The following is a 12,543-nucleotide window of genomic DNA, read 5'->3' as shown; positions in this document are numbered from 1 at the left end:
AAACGAAGATCTGGTTTGTCTCTTCGTACCTGTCACGTGGTTAACAATGATCAACAAACAAATTGCCGGACACAAGGATGATTAACAAAAGCTTTAGTAGGGGCTGTGGCCAAATCAAGTCCAAAATATTAAACAGGAAGACTACACCAAACTAAAGTTATCAGGATGGTAATTCTCCAAGATGTGGAGAGTGCTTCAGAGTAACTTGAAAAGAAAATGTCACTCAGATAAATTAAAGACAGCCCAAATAAAATGTTCTTCCAGTTCTCCATAATTCCTGGGCCAGGTCTCTACCAGCAGGTAAAACTAATAACCTGCATGCCTATTATCTTGAGTATCTTAAGGGGTTACTACAGTGTCACTCAGCTGGGATCGCAGTGTCAGGTTCGAGGGGTTCCAGCATCCTTCTTCTATGGTCTTCTTGGAGTCACTATGATATGATAGTTTATTTATATAGCGCTTAGACACAATGTGTTTCAAAACTCTTCAAGGCAAGGGAGGGAACAAGGGAAAATACAATGACACTCTTACAGGCCATGAACAGTAAGGATGTGAAATTAACTATCGTACTCGGCCTGACGACATTTCATATAGTGCAAGAACTAAAACATAGATAAGGAAGAGAGGGGGAGAGTGGGAAGGAAATGGAACAGACAGGCGACTACCGTACTAGGCCTGACAACATTTATGGTAGAGCCGGAGAAAACAAAAGGTGAGGGAGAGGGGTGCAGAAAGGGATGGGAGGAACAAATCAAGTGACTATCGTACTATGCCGAACGACATTTCAGATAATGCTGGAGGGAGGGGAATGAGGGGGGGTAAGGGGAGGGGGGAAATAGACAGATGAGGTTGCTTTCATACTAGGTCCGGAGACAATTCTGATAGAGTAAGTGCATAGAGGAAAGTAAGGGGAGGCGGTGAGGAGATGGGAAAAGGGAGAAAGGGAGAGGAGGAGAGAACAGAGAGTAAGCAGTGAAAAGAGTGAAGAAGCAAGAGGGGAGAGCGAATACCATTGCAGAAGTCAGTAGTAACACATAATGTTGCAGGTCTGTATGCAAGATGAAGATGGGAACAGCATGAGTCAGGGTCACCATGAGAAAGGGTGACGCACCGTGAATCAATGAAGTCCATAAAAGTCAAATCCAGCATTGGCCATAAGAGGGTGATGGTGAAACCAGAATGCATCAGGACAGACTCCTGCAAAAGTAGGCTCGGGGGGGGTATAGGATAGAAGAATTAAACAATCCACTTGGTTGTCAGGCTCTGGACCAGGCCTGTTGGTGGGCTCAGTAGGTGGTGTCACGGTAGAGCTAGCATTCAACCAATGTTTGTGCTGCAGAGGGACTTGAGGCTGCCTTAAGGTCTTGCTAAGTGACTCTCCCTAGGCCTCTTACCACCTCCTTCCCCTGAGGATCCTAGTTCTCTAGCCACCGACTCCAGTCTCTCTCTCATCCTTGGCTTTGCATGGCATGACTTGTTAACATCCACTTTCTTGGTCTTCGCTCTGATCTCATCTTGTCCCTCTGGGACACCTCACCACAAACATGTTTCTCCAACCCTTCTAGGTATAAGCCTTGGTATCTTAGAGTCCATCACCTTCTCTTCCTCCCTACTGTTCTATACCACCTCCTACTTCTAGATTTCTCTACACTCCTTTCAATGATATATGATATATTGTATTTATTGCGTGCCTATAGACAAGTGTTTCAAGGCGCGACGAGGCAAGGGGGGGGACAAGGGAGGGCAATACAATGATCTTACATTGAGATCGCGCAAGTGCTGGGAGAGGGAAGGGGAAAAGTGCAATGGGAAGGGGAGGATGAGAAATGCGAGACATAGGTTCAAGGCATAGGAAAATAGTACGGCCAATAGGTGGTAGTGCAGGGGTTAATTGCAGACAAGTGTTGGAGAAGTGCAATAACTCTTCTAAAAACATATTAGCCCTCTTTTCTATCCTCTTATCATCTCATGCCACATCTCTTGGTCTGATAACTCTACCCAGCTCTCTGTGTCTTCCTCCTCGTAGCCACCTGGGCCATCTTCTTTCTAGCTCACTGGAGCTTTCTCCTCCCATCCCTCTGGGTATTTCTCCACTCAGCCCTTTCGGTTATAAGTCCCCATCTGCAGGGGACATCTGTTCTGAGACTCCTGGGTCTCCTCTTGAGCCCACTGTCTCAGTCTTACCCCAGCCTTCTGGACCTCTTCCCGAGCCTCCTGCTTGCCTCAGGCTACAGGAGCTCTCCTCCAGTCCTCTGCTATTGCTCCAGCCTCTTCTCACATCTCCAGCTGGCTCTGAATAACCTTTTTCTCTTAACTCCCACCATTTTCTGACACAGGGCCTGCCTTTCATCGGGCGTTCACCCCACCTTCCAGCCTTTCTCTGGTGTAAGAGAATTCAGATGTTGTTTCGTTAAAATAGCTGGGATGGAGATTAGCTGGCTAGCTCCACACCTGGTGATGCTTTATAGACCTGATGGGTGACTTTGGGTGGGCTCATCCACCCCCTTGTGTGGTTCTTTCTCTGCATGCTACACCCTTCACCTGTCTTCCAGGCTGATTCCCTTAGCATCACCTAAGGTCTTAGTGTTATGAGTGTAGAGCAATAGGTGAATGATGGATTGCCCACATTGTATCTCTAGGTGTGGAAACCTCAACATGTGAGCAAGCCTATGAATCAACAGAGTTGACTCAATACCTTAAAGCATTTGAGGCAACAGCGTGTCTCTTTGCAGGCCAAAGAGGAGAATGTAAAACATATTTCATGTAGGAACAGCATCACAGTGAAGGGTATTTATTTATTTATTTGTGAATTTATATCGCGCCTAACAGCCCGCAGGCATCTGGGGGTGTACATTTAGACATAGACATACAAAATTAGACAGGACAGCAGGTTACTAGTAATTATGAATCCTACCTAGCTTTATTTAAAAATAATGGTTTTTAGTTTTTTCTGAAAATCATGTAATTTTCTTCAAGTCTGAGTTTAATCAGTAGACCCTTCCAGGTCTGGGCTGCTCTCACCGGGAAGGATCTACCTAGTCCGTTCGCACTTTTGGCTGCAGTACATGTGATTTGACCTTGTGTCTCATATCTTAATGATTGACTTCGAGAATAGGGAATAATCCGTTCTTTCCGATAGGCGGGTGCCTGTCCAAATAGGCAGCGATGTACTAGGGTCAAAGCTTTAAAGGTGATCCTAATGTTAGCTAATGCAAGGCTTTCCTATCGGCTGTAACATGATCCCTTCTGGCCTTCTGTCTAACGATTCTTACTGCATTGTTTTGGATATATTGACATTTCCTTATGCAACAGTTGTTTGCTCCTACCAAGAGGGCATTCCCGTAATCCAGTCTGGAGAGAATAGTGGCCCTTGTGATAGTAGCGCTGTTCTTTTCACTCGACTATGGTCAGATGCATCTCAATAGCCTCAGATAGTACTGGCAATTTAGATTGTTAACATGGGCATCTGCGCCTAGTGATACCTCCATGTAAATCCCCAATGTTTTGACCTTTTCTGATACCTGGATGAGGGTGTTTTTGATTTTGAAAGCTATGTATTCCTGGTTTAGCTTAGCCCGTGCCCGATTTGATCCAAAGATCATCAGTTCGTTTTACAACCGTTTAGACACATCCAGTTGTCTTTCATCCAGGCATCGATGACGTTATACAGGTTCGTCACCCTGTTACTATCAGTGTCATAGCACCCACTCACCTCCACGACCAGCTGAGTGTCATCTGCAAAGTTGGTAAAGTAGGCTCCAAATTCCTTAAGCAATGAGCAGAGGCACCTCCAGTACAGGTTGAACAACTGGTGGGATAAACTGGCTCCCTGCGGAACACCACAACTAATGGGGATAGAATCAGAAAATTGTTCTCCCAGTCGATTTTAGATCTACAATCCGATAAGGATATCACCCAGCTGATGGCTTCTTTAGAACAGTTACTTGAGTGTTCTAGGGCCCGTTTGAGCTGTTGCTGATCCAGCAGATTGAACGTGGCCGATAGGTCCAACATCAGCATGCCTACCATAACCCTGTCGGTAATGCTTAGCATGTGTGATTGAAGGTCTAGCAAAGCCGTTTCGGTACTATGTGTCCTTCTAAACCCCCGATTGTTGTTTATGGAGGAGGTTGTTGGATTCAACAAAGGATTGCACCTGATGGGTTGCTATCTTATCCATAACTTTCAATAGAACGTTGCAATTTGTAAACGGCGGAGATTGCCTGGGTCTTTCTGGTCCAAATCTTTTTTTTTTACCAGTGGTGTGACCGTTACCGTTTTGATATTCTATGGGATTCTATTATCTCTAAAGGATACATTCACCATCCTCGTAAGGAACAGGCTAAAAGTGTCCTTATTTTCGAGAATCAGTTTAGATGGCAGAATGTTTTCATCAGGTACATTTTTTATCTCTTTCAGCGTTTGATGGATTTCTGTTGAGTTTTGTTGGTCAGGCCGACTTACTTGGGTCGCACTGATCGTCTCTCTGGCTTTTAGAATTTTATTGCCGAAAGCCTGCTGCATCGCTTCACAGTCTTTTTGAGACGGTTGAAACAGGGGGGGGCAGGGCTTTTGGCTTTTCTATAGATTTCAGGATCTGGAACAGTTTGTTCATTGAGTTAGAGCATGATGATATCTTATCACTGAAATAGTTTTTCTTTGATTGCTTAATGCTTTCTTTGTATTGCTTTTCTAATTCCTTCCATTTGATCTTATTTGCTTGTGCAGGTTGTTTTATCCACCTGTTTTCCAGTCTTCTCTTCTCTCTTTTTAGTCTAGATATCTCTGGGGTAAACCATTTCTGATGGTTTATATTGGCTTTTACGATTTTTTCTCTCAAAGGTGCATTCTGGTCCACCAGCTCTTGTATAAGTGTGTTATAGATTTGTATTGCTCGCTCAGTGCCAGAAGTTGACTTGAAAGAGTCTGTTGGGGACCTATTTTGATCTAGGATAGGCCTCCCTAAGGACTCAAGTGTTGAGCTAGAGTGCTCTTACAGGCTACAGAACAGCATTGTATCCAGTCAGGCTTTACCCCCATATTTGCTAATTTGGATCCACACCTGTGCAATTAAGGATGAGATAATGGGCCTCATTACGAGTCAGCCGGTCCGGAAATAACGGTGGCAGTAAACCTGCTGCCACTGTTTCCGGACCGGCTGATCTCGAGTTCTGCAGGCGGGAGGTGTCACTCCCGCCAGGTCTGACCTGCATGGTCAGACCTGGCGGGACAAAGACCATTACAGCATGGTGCCGGTGTTTCCACTTCCCCATTCCCATGGAGTCCAATAGGACTCCATGGGAATGGGGATTTACCGAATTCCGCCTCCGGAATTACCGGGTCACTGGGGTTGTAATGCCCCAGTGATTCCGGGAATCACGGAGGCAGAATGGTAATATGAGTCCGGTGGTAACCTGCCGGTTTTTCCGGTTCGGTTACCGCCGGACTCGTAATGAGGCCCAATGACTACTGGGCGCAAGAAGTACACAATATCCTTTTGATGGACCTCCATGAAAATATTTCAAGATATTGCACCTACTACACTGATAAAGAGTGGGGCCCTGAGGCCAGTGACATGTCTAAGAAATTAGAACGTGATATACAGATTCCAAATACCCTACACAAGGGTAAGAAATGGGAAATAAGTCAGAGGAAGAGAGCAAGGAGATTATGGCAGCAGCTGGGTTGGAAGGGGTGGCAGGGGTGCGCAGAAGATTTAACCGCCTTCACCTCTACAACTGAAGGTCTGGACAATCCTAAACCTCAATGGAGGATAGGGTCAAAAGTTGGGAAATTGCATAAAACCGGAGGAACAGTTAGCATTAAATGAACTCTTGTAACTATGCATGTAGAGTTAAGTGAACATTAGTGATGTAGCTACCTGGTCAGCCATCCTTTAATCACACTCATGCAGCCATGTATTTCTTCCAACTAAGCAGGAATGAATGAATTTGGAACTGTACTATTTGTGATATGGGGAAACCCGGATATTAAAGCAATTGAATTGGAAGGTGCGGTATACAAATATCCCTTTATGCAGATGACCTCCTGCAACATTAACGCATGTATACACATCCCCTAAAAGTCTAGTAGCAGGGCTAAAGGAGTGTGAATCGGTATTGGGGTTTTCAATATATTACCATAAATCTAGTGAACTAAGTATTTCTATCCAGTGCTTTCATATCACAAGCAGGTATCTAGAAATGCAAAATTGCAACTTCTATAACTATATGTCACTCACAGGGCGTATTTGACACCCCAAAAGTTTCAAAGTTTAGCAACCCGAATATACAATGCTGTCTCAAACGGAGGCTAGAAAACGCAGACATGTTACACATTTCCTGCCCGAAGATACAGCAGTATTGGGTAGCAATAGCACAAACTATCTATCTCAGCTGTGACTTTAAACGTTCAATCCCCCTCTGCTTGTCTACTGGGTGCGTTTACACGGTCGAAAAAGGTAAGACACATCTGCAATTGAAAGACCAAGTTTACGTGCTAGCAAAGCACAGAATAGCGATGGAAATCTCAAAAAGGTCCTGTTGTGGAGATCTGCAAAAATGGACAATGGCAGAAACCTCAGTCTGGCAAGAAGCAGTTTATCAGGGTCAGGGGGAAGAAGGAGTAGATATTGAATCAGAGATTATTGATACAGGAGGTGTTCGCAACTGCAGTGAGCACAGAAAGTGTTTTAATCCCCACAGTAGAAAAGGCTATGTCATCCATAGTGTAATGTAGACATGACCTACATACTAGCAGAAATGTCTATGTAATTGACCGGCTGCAATAGAGATCAGTGCACATGTTGGTTGTTGCTTGTTGTGATAGGGAGGGGGGAGTTTGCGAAGATTTGACATGTAGACTTACATTGTGTACAATGAACAATGATGCATATTGTTTTATCGTGCAAACTGTACACTTGTAAATCAACAAATAATAAAAATTGTTTTAAAAAAAACGAAGTATTTCCATCCATCAGGATTCCTTATCGAGCTTAATCGCTATCAGCCTCCATGCTGAGAAAGGGGGCTGATAGAGTATTTGGGGGTTTGTATCCCATCATCTCCCCGAGAGAAATATGTAGCTAACACCCTTAAATTATTTAAGGACTTCACAGAAGACCTAGACAGAATGGACAAGCAGGAGATATCATGAATGGGGCATATTACAGCTGTCAAGATGAACTTGATCTCTATACTTCTGCCTGGCCCTCCCAGTCAAAATACCAACTTCTGCCTTCCATACGTTACAGCAAAAGATCCTCATTTACATATGGGCAGACAAAAGGGCACGGATTCCCAAAGCAGGAACTATTAGTAATATTAGAAAGGGAATTAGGCACACTGAACATATTCACTTGCGGCCTTGGTGCGCAGATCTCCCATGTCTGTTGCGCAGTTTGGGGGGGGGGGTATCCGGGTCGTAAATGGACTCAGATGAAACCAGCATTGACCCCAGTAGCCTTTTACTGCTGCTGTAAAAAGACACTTCCAAGCTCCCTCAAGTCACTTCGCTATTAGCCCCCATGAGTATATCACTTTATTACGGATATAAAGTGATGCATAGATGGGGGGTGTATACTGGTCTGCGTCCCATGTCAGCCCATTCTTCGCAATGCTGATTTTTCCCCAGGCATGATGAAGTATACATTTATTCAGTAGGAAGCATGAGGACTCAAGAAGTTATCTCAACTGTGCAATGCAGGCTCCCCATTGTCCGTCAAATAATGAATAACAACATTTCTGGTAGATGGGTGTGTTGGTGGTACAAATATGCCCAACTGCATCAATGGGCATCTCGGGCCACAGTAAAAGCATGTGGAACAAGATGCCTGAACTTACCCTTGACCCGGGCCCAACACTGGCAAAGGTTTTTAGTGTTTACCAATAGCTGGAGATGGGAATTAGTGGGGTGAGATTAACATACATGACCAGTTCGGAAACCCATCAGTGACAACACCTAGAGTGATATATATTCACAGAATAACTCCTATTCCAAATGTGCTACACATAATTAGTGTATGCTCAAACTCTGTTATCAGTCGTATTTACCACCCACTAAACTTAATAAAAACGAATCCCATGTATTCCCTTGACTGCTAGTAGGAGTGCGGGGAGTGGGGTTACTATTTTCACAAATCGTCTTGAACTAGGATTCATCGGATATTTGTCCATACGGTCAAACATTGTAGAATTGTGTCAAGAGAATCCTTTGACCACATTTAGAAAATGTCTGATACATAACTTCCCATTGGTAGGGACTTCAATATGCTATGTTCAGTGATATCTGAATGCTACTATGTATGGTTCCAATATGGGGGACCTGGACAGGAGACATATGTTATCGAGAGGAGGATGTCCAAGGTTCTGAAGAACGCTTTGTACATGATGCTCGTCACATAATTTGATATTGCTTTGTTGCATGTCACAACCATAAATGTCATACGTTATTTTAAAAACGATAGCTTTCAGTGAAAAAAAGGATGCTATATTTTTAGTTATCTATCTCTAATAAAAGTTAAGTGCCTTGCAAGCATGAATTAAAAGAATAGGAGTATTTTTTAGGCTGATGTAGAAAACAACAAAAGACTGCGATAGTTTAAATCCCAGATGGTGTAATGTTACCAATAACCCACACAGTACACCACCACTTGTTTTTAAAGGATGAACTTAGTCATTCATGTTCATAAAGTGATCGCAACACATGGACGTTTTTTATTTCAACAAATAAAAATTATAACAAAACATTTAGTGAAACCTACCATGAATGCAAATATTCGATAACAAATTTAACAAAAACATATGTCAACATATAAAATGGCAGCTGGAATTGGAGATAATAAATGGTTCCAGCAAAAAACAAATAACAGTTAAACAATGACCTCCAGAAATCCAGTCGCTTACTTTCTGTGACCTACTAAGGCAATGGTAAAGAATATCAGATTTGGGTGGAGGAAAGCTAACCAAGGACTAGGAACACAAGTGATCCTACATTGGTGAATAATGTATGTCCCACCCCTTCTTTCAAACTAATGGAAACAGAGTGGACAGCATACACAAAAGCATGTGATTTGGACAACTGGAGAGTTCTTTTGTTAGGTTTGTCAAGGTCCAGGCCTCCCTAAGAGCTCCGTTTGCTACAATGCTGTTTGAGTATTCATGTTTCTTCTTAGCACTCCCTTCACCATCTAACAAAAACGCGCACAAAAGGCTTGTGCTGAATGCAGTAAGTAAGTTCAGCTGAAGCTGTTAACCAAGTGGATCCTCCATGTATCTGCTCTATAATTACCTGCTCTGTGTTAGAACCAGAAGCCTACTTCAGCTTGGCCAGTGAAGTCTACAGTGATTATGCTTGCCCACAAACTTACATTCTGAGAAAACTCTAAGCCCATAAGAATGTGAAGAATGCTGACAGGGCTGTTGAACAGAAAATGGCCAAGTCTGATCTAAAAGACAACCCAGGCACAGGTGTCTGTGCTCTGCAAACGTCAGAGGCCAGCAAGTGGTAGGTCATATCACATACCTGTGAGGTTTTCTGATATTAGGTGACCATTTAGAAATGTTAACCAAGGAACCGTTCAAAGCAATGTGGATAGAGCATAAAAGTGGAACACAACAACAAACAGAGGCACCTTTACAAAAGATAGCCACAGATGTGTATAGCCTGGCAAAAAAGCAAATAATGGCAACCACATTTCCTAGAATATAAATGAAACCCACATTGGGAGACATCTAGAAACCTCAATGTACAAGCTTCCTAGAAAATGCTGACTTTTTTCACAATGACGGAGTTTTGTCCGAGATAAAATGCAATATATAATAACAGTGGTGAGAACAATCGTGTAATGCTAACATTGTTTGAAAGTACACAAAATGATGTTAAACACATGCCAAGTTATACAGAAAGTAAAGGTCAAAGTTAAAATCAGACTAGCTGTTCACTTATCTTTAACTGCTTTATTAATCAGGCACCCGTTTTGTAGTCCTATTGTGCTTGATTGAGCAGTCAACGAATCAGACACACATTTTTCAACACATTCCACTTTTTCAATTTGTGAGAAAGTAGGGCCTTGTCCTGTCCAGCAGTAGCTTGCTTATTCTTATATATTACTTACAAAACTATGCTCATGAAACGGGCCATTCTTCCACAAAATGTCTGCTCTGCAAACCAAGTTAGAAATAAAATATGCTTGCGTGAGTTAATATATTTCCCTATGAACGCTCAACATTGTCTAAGCAGGAACGAGAGTGCTGGAAACAGAACATATATTGATTAACAGAACAGGCTTAATCTTTGCAACTCTACCTCTGATCTGAGGCCCAAGGTGGTGGCCCGCTTGACTTGTTTCAGATTCTCACTGATAAGCAATAGAGGACATTGCTCATATACATTTGATGGGAAGGACTCATCCAGTGGAATTGCATGATGATACGCGATATTGTTGTAGCTGTTGCTTCATCTAGAAAGCCACAATGGGGAACTGCAGCTAGAGGATCCTCTTTTCATTTATCAGAGACACTGGCTTTAAAAGCAGACTACTTCCTTGTTTAACCAAAATGTTATACTCTGCTTTCTACAGGATTCCAAAAATTCATTTTTGGAATCCTGTAGAAAGCCCTGGCTAAGAATGATCCTTAATTCCTAGCCAGGGCTCCTGTAATCTCCTGAAATGCTATTAAATGATAGCCGGGGCTCAATTTGGCTTATGTAGTATTCAGATGTTAATATGCAATTTTTAAACTACACTTGAAAATGGTTTGCTCAGAGGATGACCAGGCTTGGGTTTCGCAATTCTCTGTAAATGCTCAGTAGTCTTTCTGCTGCTGGGCTTGAGCTTGAATCTTTGCCAAGGCATAAATGGTCACGCAACGACTGTGCTTCTTTTAACAGCATCTGCATGGGAGAAGACATAAGCAATGTGAAGTGGAGGGAGAGAAAAAGAACCAATAGCAGAAATGAAAATGCGGCAATAAATGACACAAATTCATTTATCAAAACTGATTATTGAATGCCTGATTCGCTATATTAGAAACAAAATGGTAAATTAGCAAAAAACAAAAACTTTAAATCCGTACATGACTCTCAACAGAGTGATTCTTGTACTACTGGTTCCATCTATACCAAAAGACAAAGGCATAAAAACACAGACAGGCAATGGCACGCTGGTCGTATTAAAGAAGGGTGCTTATGGATTAGAAGCATGATTCTTGAATGCAATCCCATTCTGTAGACTCCTGAGATATCTGTATTCTTAGTTCCAACGCGCAGGCTCTGTACCCTTACACATGCACAAAATTCCACAGCTCAGTGTCACTCTCTAGAAATGCTTCAACCCAGAGAATGGGGGGATGGAGTGGTCATCTGTAGAAATGGGAACTCGGAAGTCTTATTATACAGGCTGTCCGTATGATATTCTATTGCACAGAAAAAATCTTGGGCAACACCTGGCCAAAAGCACTAGTATTATTGGAGCTTTTGTCCAGGGATCATAATGCTCACAGAAAGCATGAGGTGTCACTCAAGAAGCAGCTTGAAAGAGGCCATCTAGGAGCACGTATTCCTGGAAAACCACTGTGCGGTCTTTGGATTAACAGACCATGAATGAATCCCTGTTCATCTTTACATGCTTCCAGAATACAAGAGAGTATCCATCTGGCCACAGAAGCCTTGAACATCTGCTTCACATGAAAAGAGCCATTATATGGCACAAATAGAAATCAGAGGTTCGGGTGACCTTAAATGCAGGACCTCAGTTTCCTTCTCACATCTAGCAGATGCAGAATCCTTTCCACCTGGAAGACTGGCACATGAAAAGGACTCCATTCGAAAAACAGACTGAACTGCAGCTCACTCATTCATCTTACCAATGTGAGGTGTTCGACAGCAAAAGCTCCCACAAGCCTTTGCCGTATCATCCTAGCATAAAAATATTCAAATCCAACGATGGATGATATGTAGAGGTAAAAACACATAAGTTGAGCAACACAAACCAGTTCAATAGAAAGTCATCGCCAATGAAGAGAGAAGAGATGCTCCTAGCTAGAACTCTCAACATTTTGGCCCCAGTAAAAGACCCAATTGTAAAAGAAGGAATCGTACTCTTACTTGTAATCAATTTCCCTCTAAGCCGCGCACATACCGAGCGTCACTCTGGGTGCCGCAGCGAAGAGATTTAGAAGCGCTCACCGACAATTCCAACCTTCTCAAGAATGAATAACACAGAAGCCACAGCAGTTACCTGACATTTGCTTTCTCTCTTAATAAAACTAAACAATACAAACCAGTCTCAATATTCTGGTCTAGCCTATTTAAATTACCCCACTCTGCAATAGTAACCTACAGACCCTAAAAACAGAATATAACTTCAAGATGTTAACAACAAATACAATAATCTGGCTCCATGAACAGGAAATCTAACATGCCTGCACACATTAACCAAATAACCATCCCTTGCCACCCATGACTCATTTGCTTGAGTCTACCACATTTATACCTTATGACTAGCTTCCACCCCAGGGTCACATTTAGATATTACCTGACAAC

The 12,543-nt window shown here is 42.7% G+C and overlaps 1 protein-coding gene across 1 annotated transcript in view; it reads right to left on the bottom strand.

Annotated features, from left to right (window-relative positions):
• Positions 1–8,682: 8,682 nt before the first annotated feature.
• Positions 8,683–12,543, bottom strand: part of FAAP100 (FA core complex associated protein 100) — a 673,738-nt gene continuing 669,877 nt past the window's right edge. Inside the window, exon 10 of the mRNA XM_069655145.1 lies at positions 8,683–10,893. Coding sequence (XP_069511246.1) covers positions 10,762–10,893 — 132 coding nt within the window. The 3' untranslated portion in view covers positions 8,683–10,761. The remainder of the gene's footprint in view (positions 10,894–12,543) is intronic.

Source organism: Ambystoma mexicanum, chromosome 3q (assembly GCF_040938575.1).
Source record: "Ambystoma mexicanum isolate Mex_15411 chromosome 3q, UKY_AmexF1_1, whole genome shotgun sequence".
Lineage (NCBI taxonomy): Eukaryota > Metazoa > Chordata > Amphibia > Caudata > Ambystomatidae > Ambystoma > Ambystoma mexicanum.
This window is presented reverse-complemented; position numbering and strand designations above follow the sequence as displayed.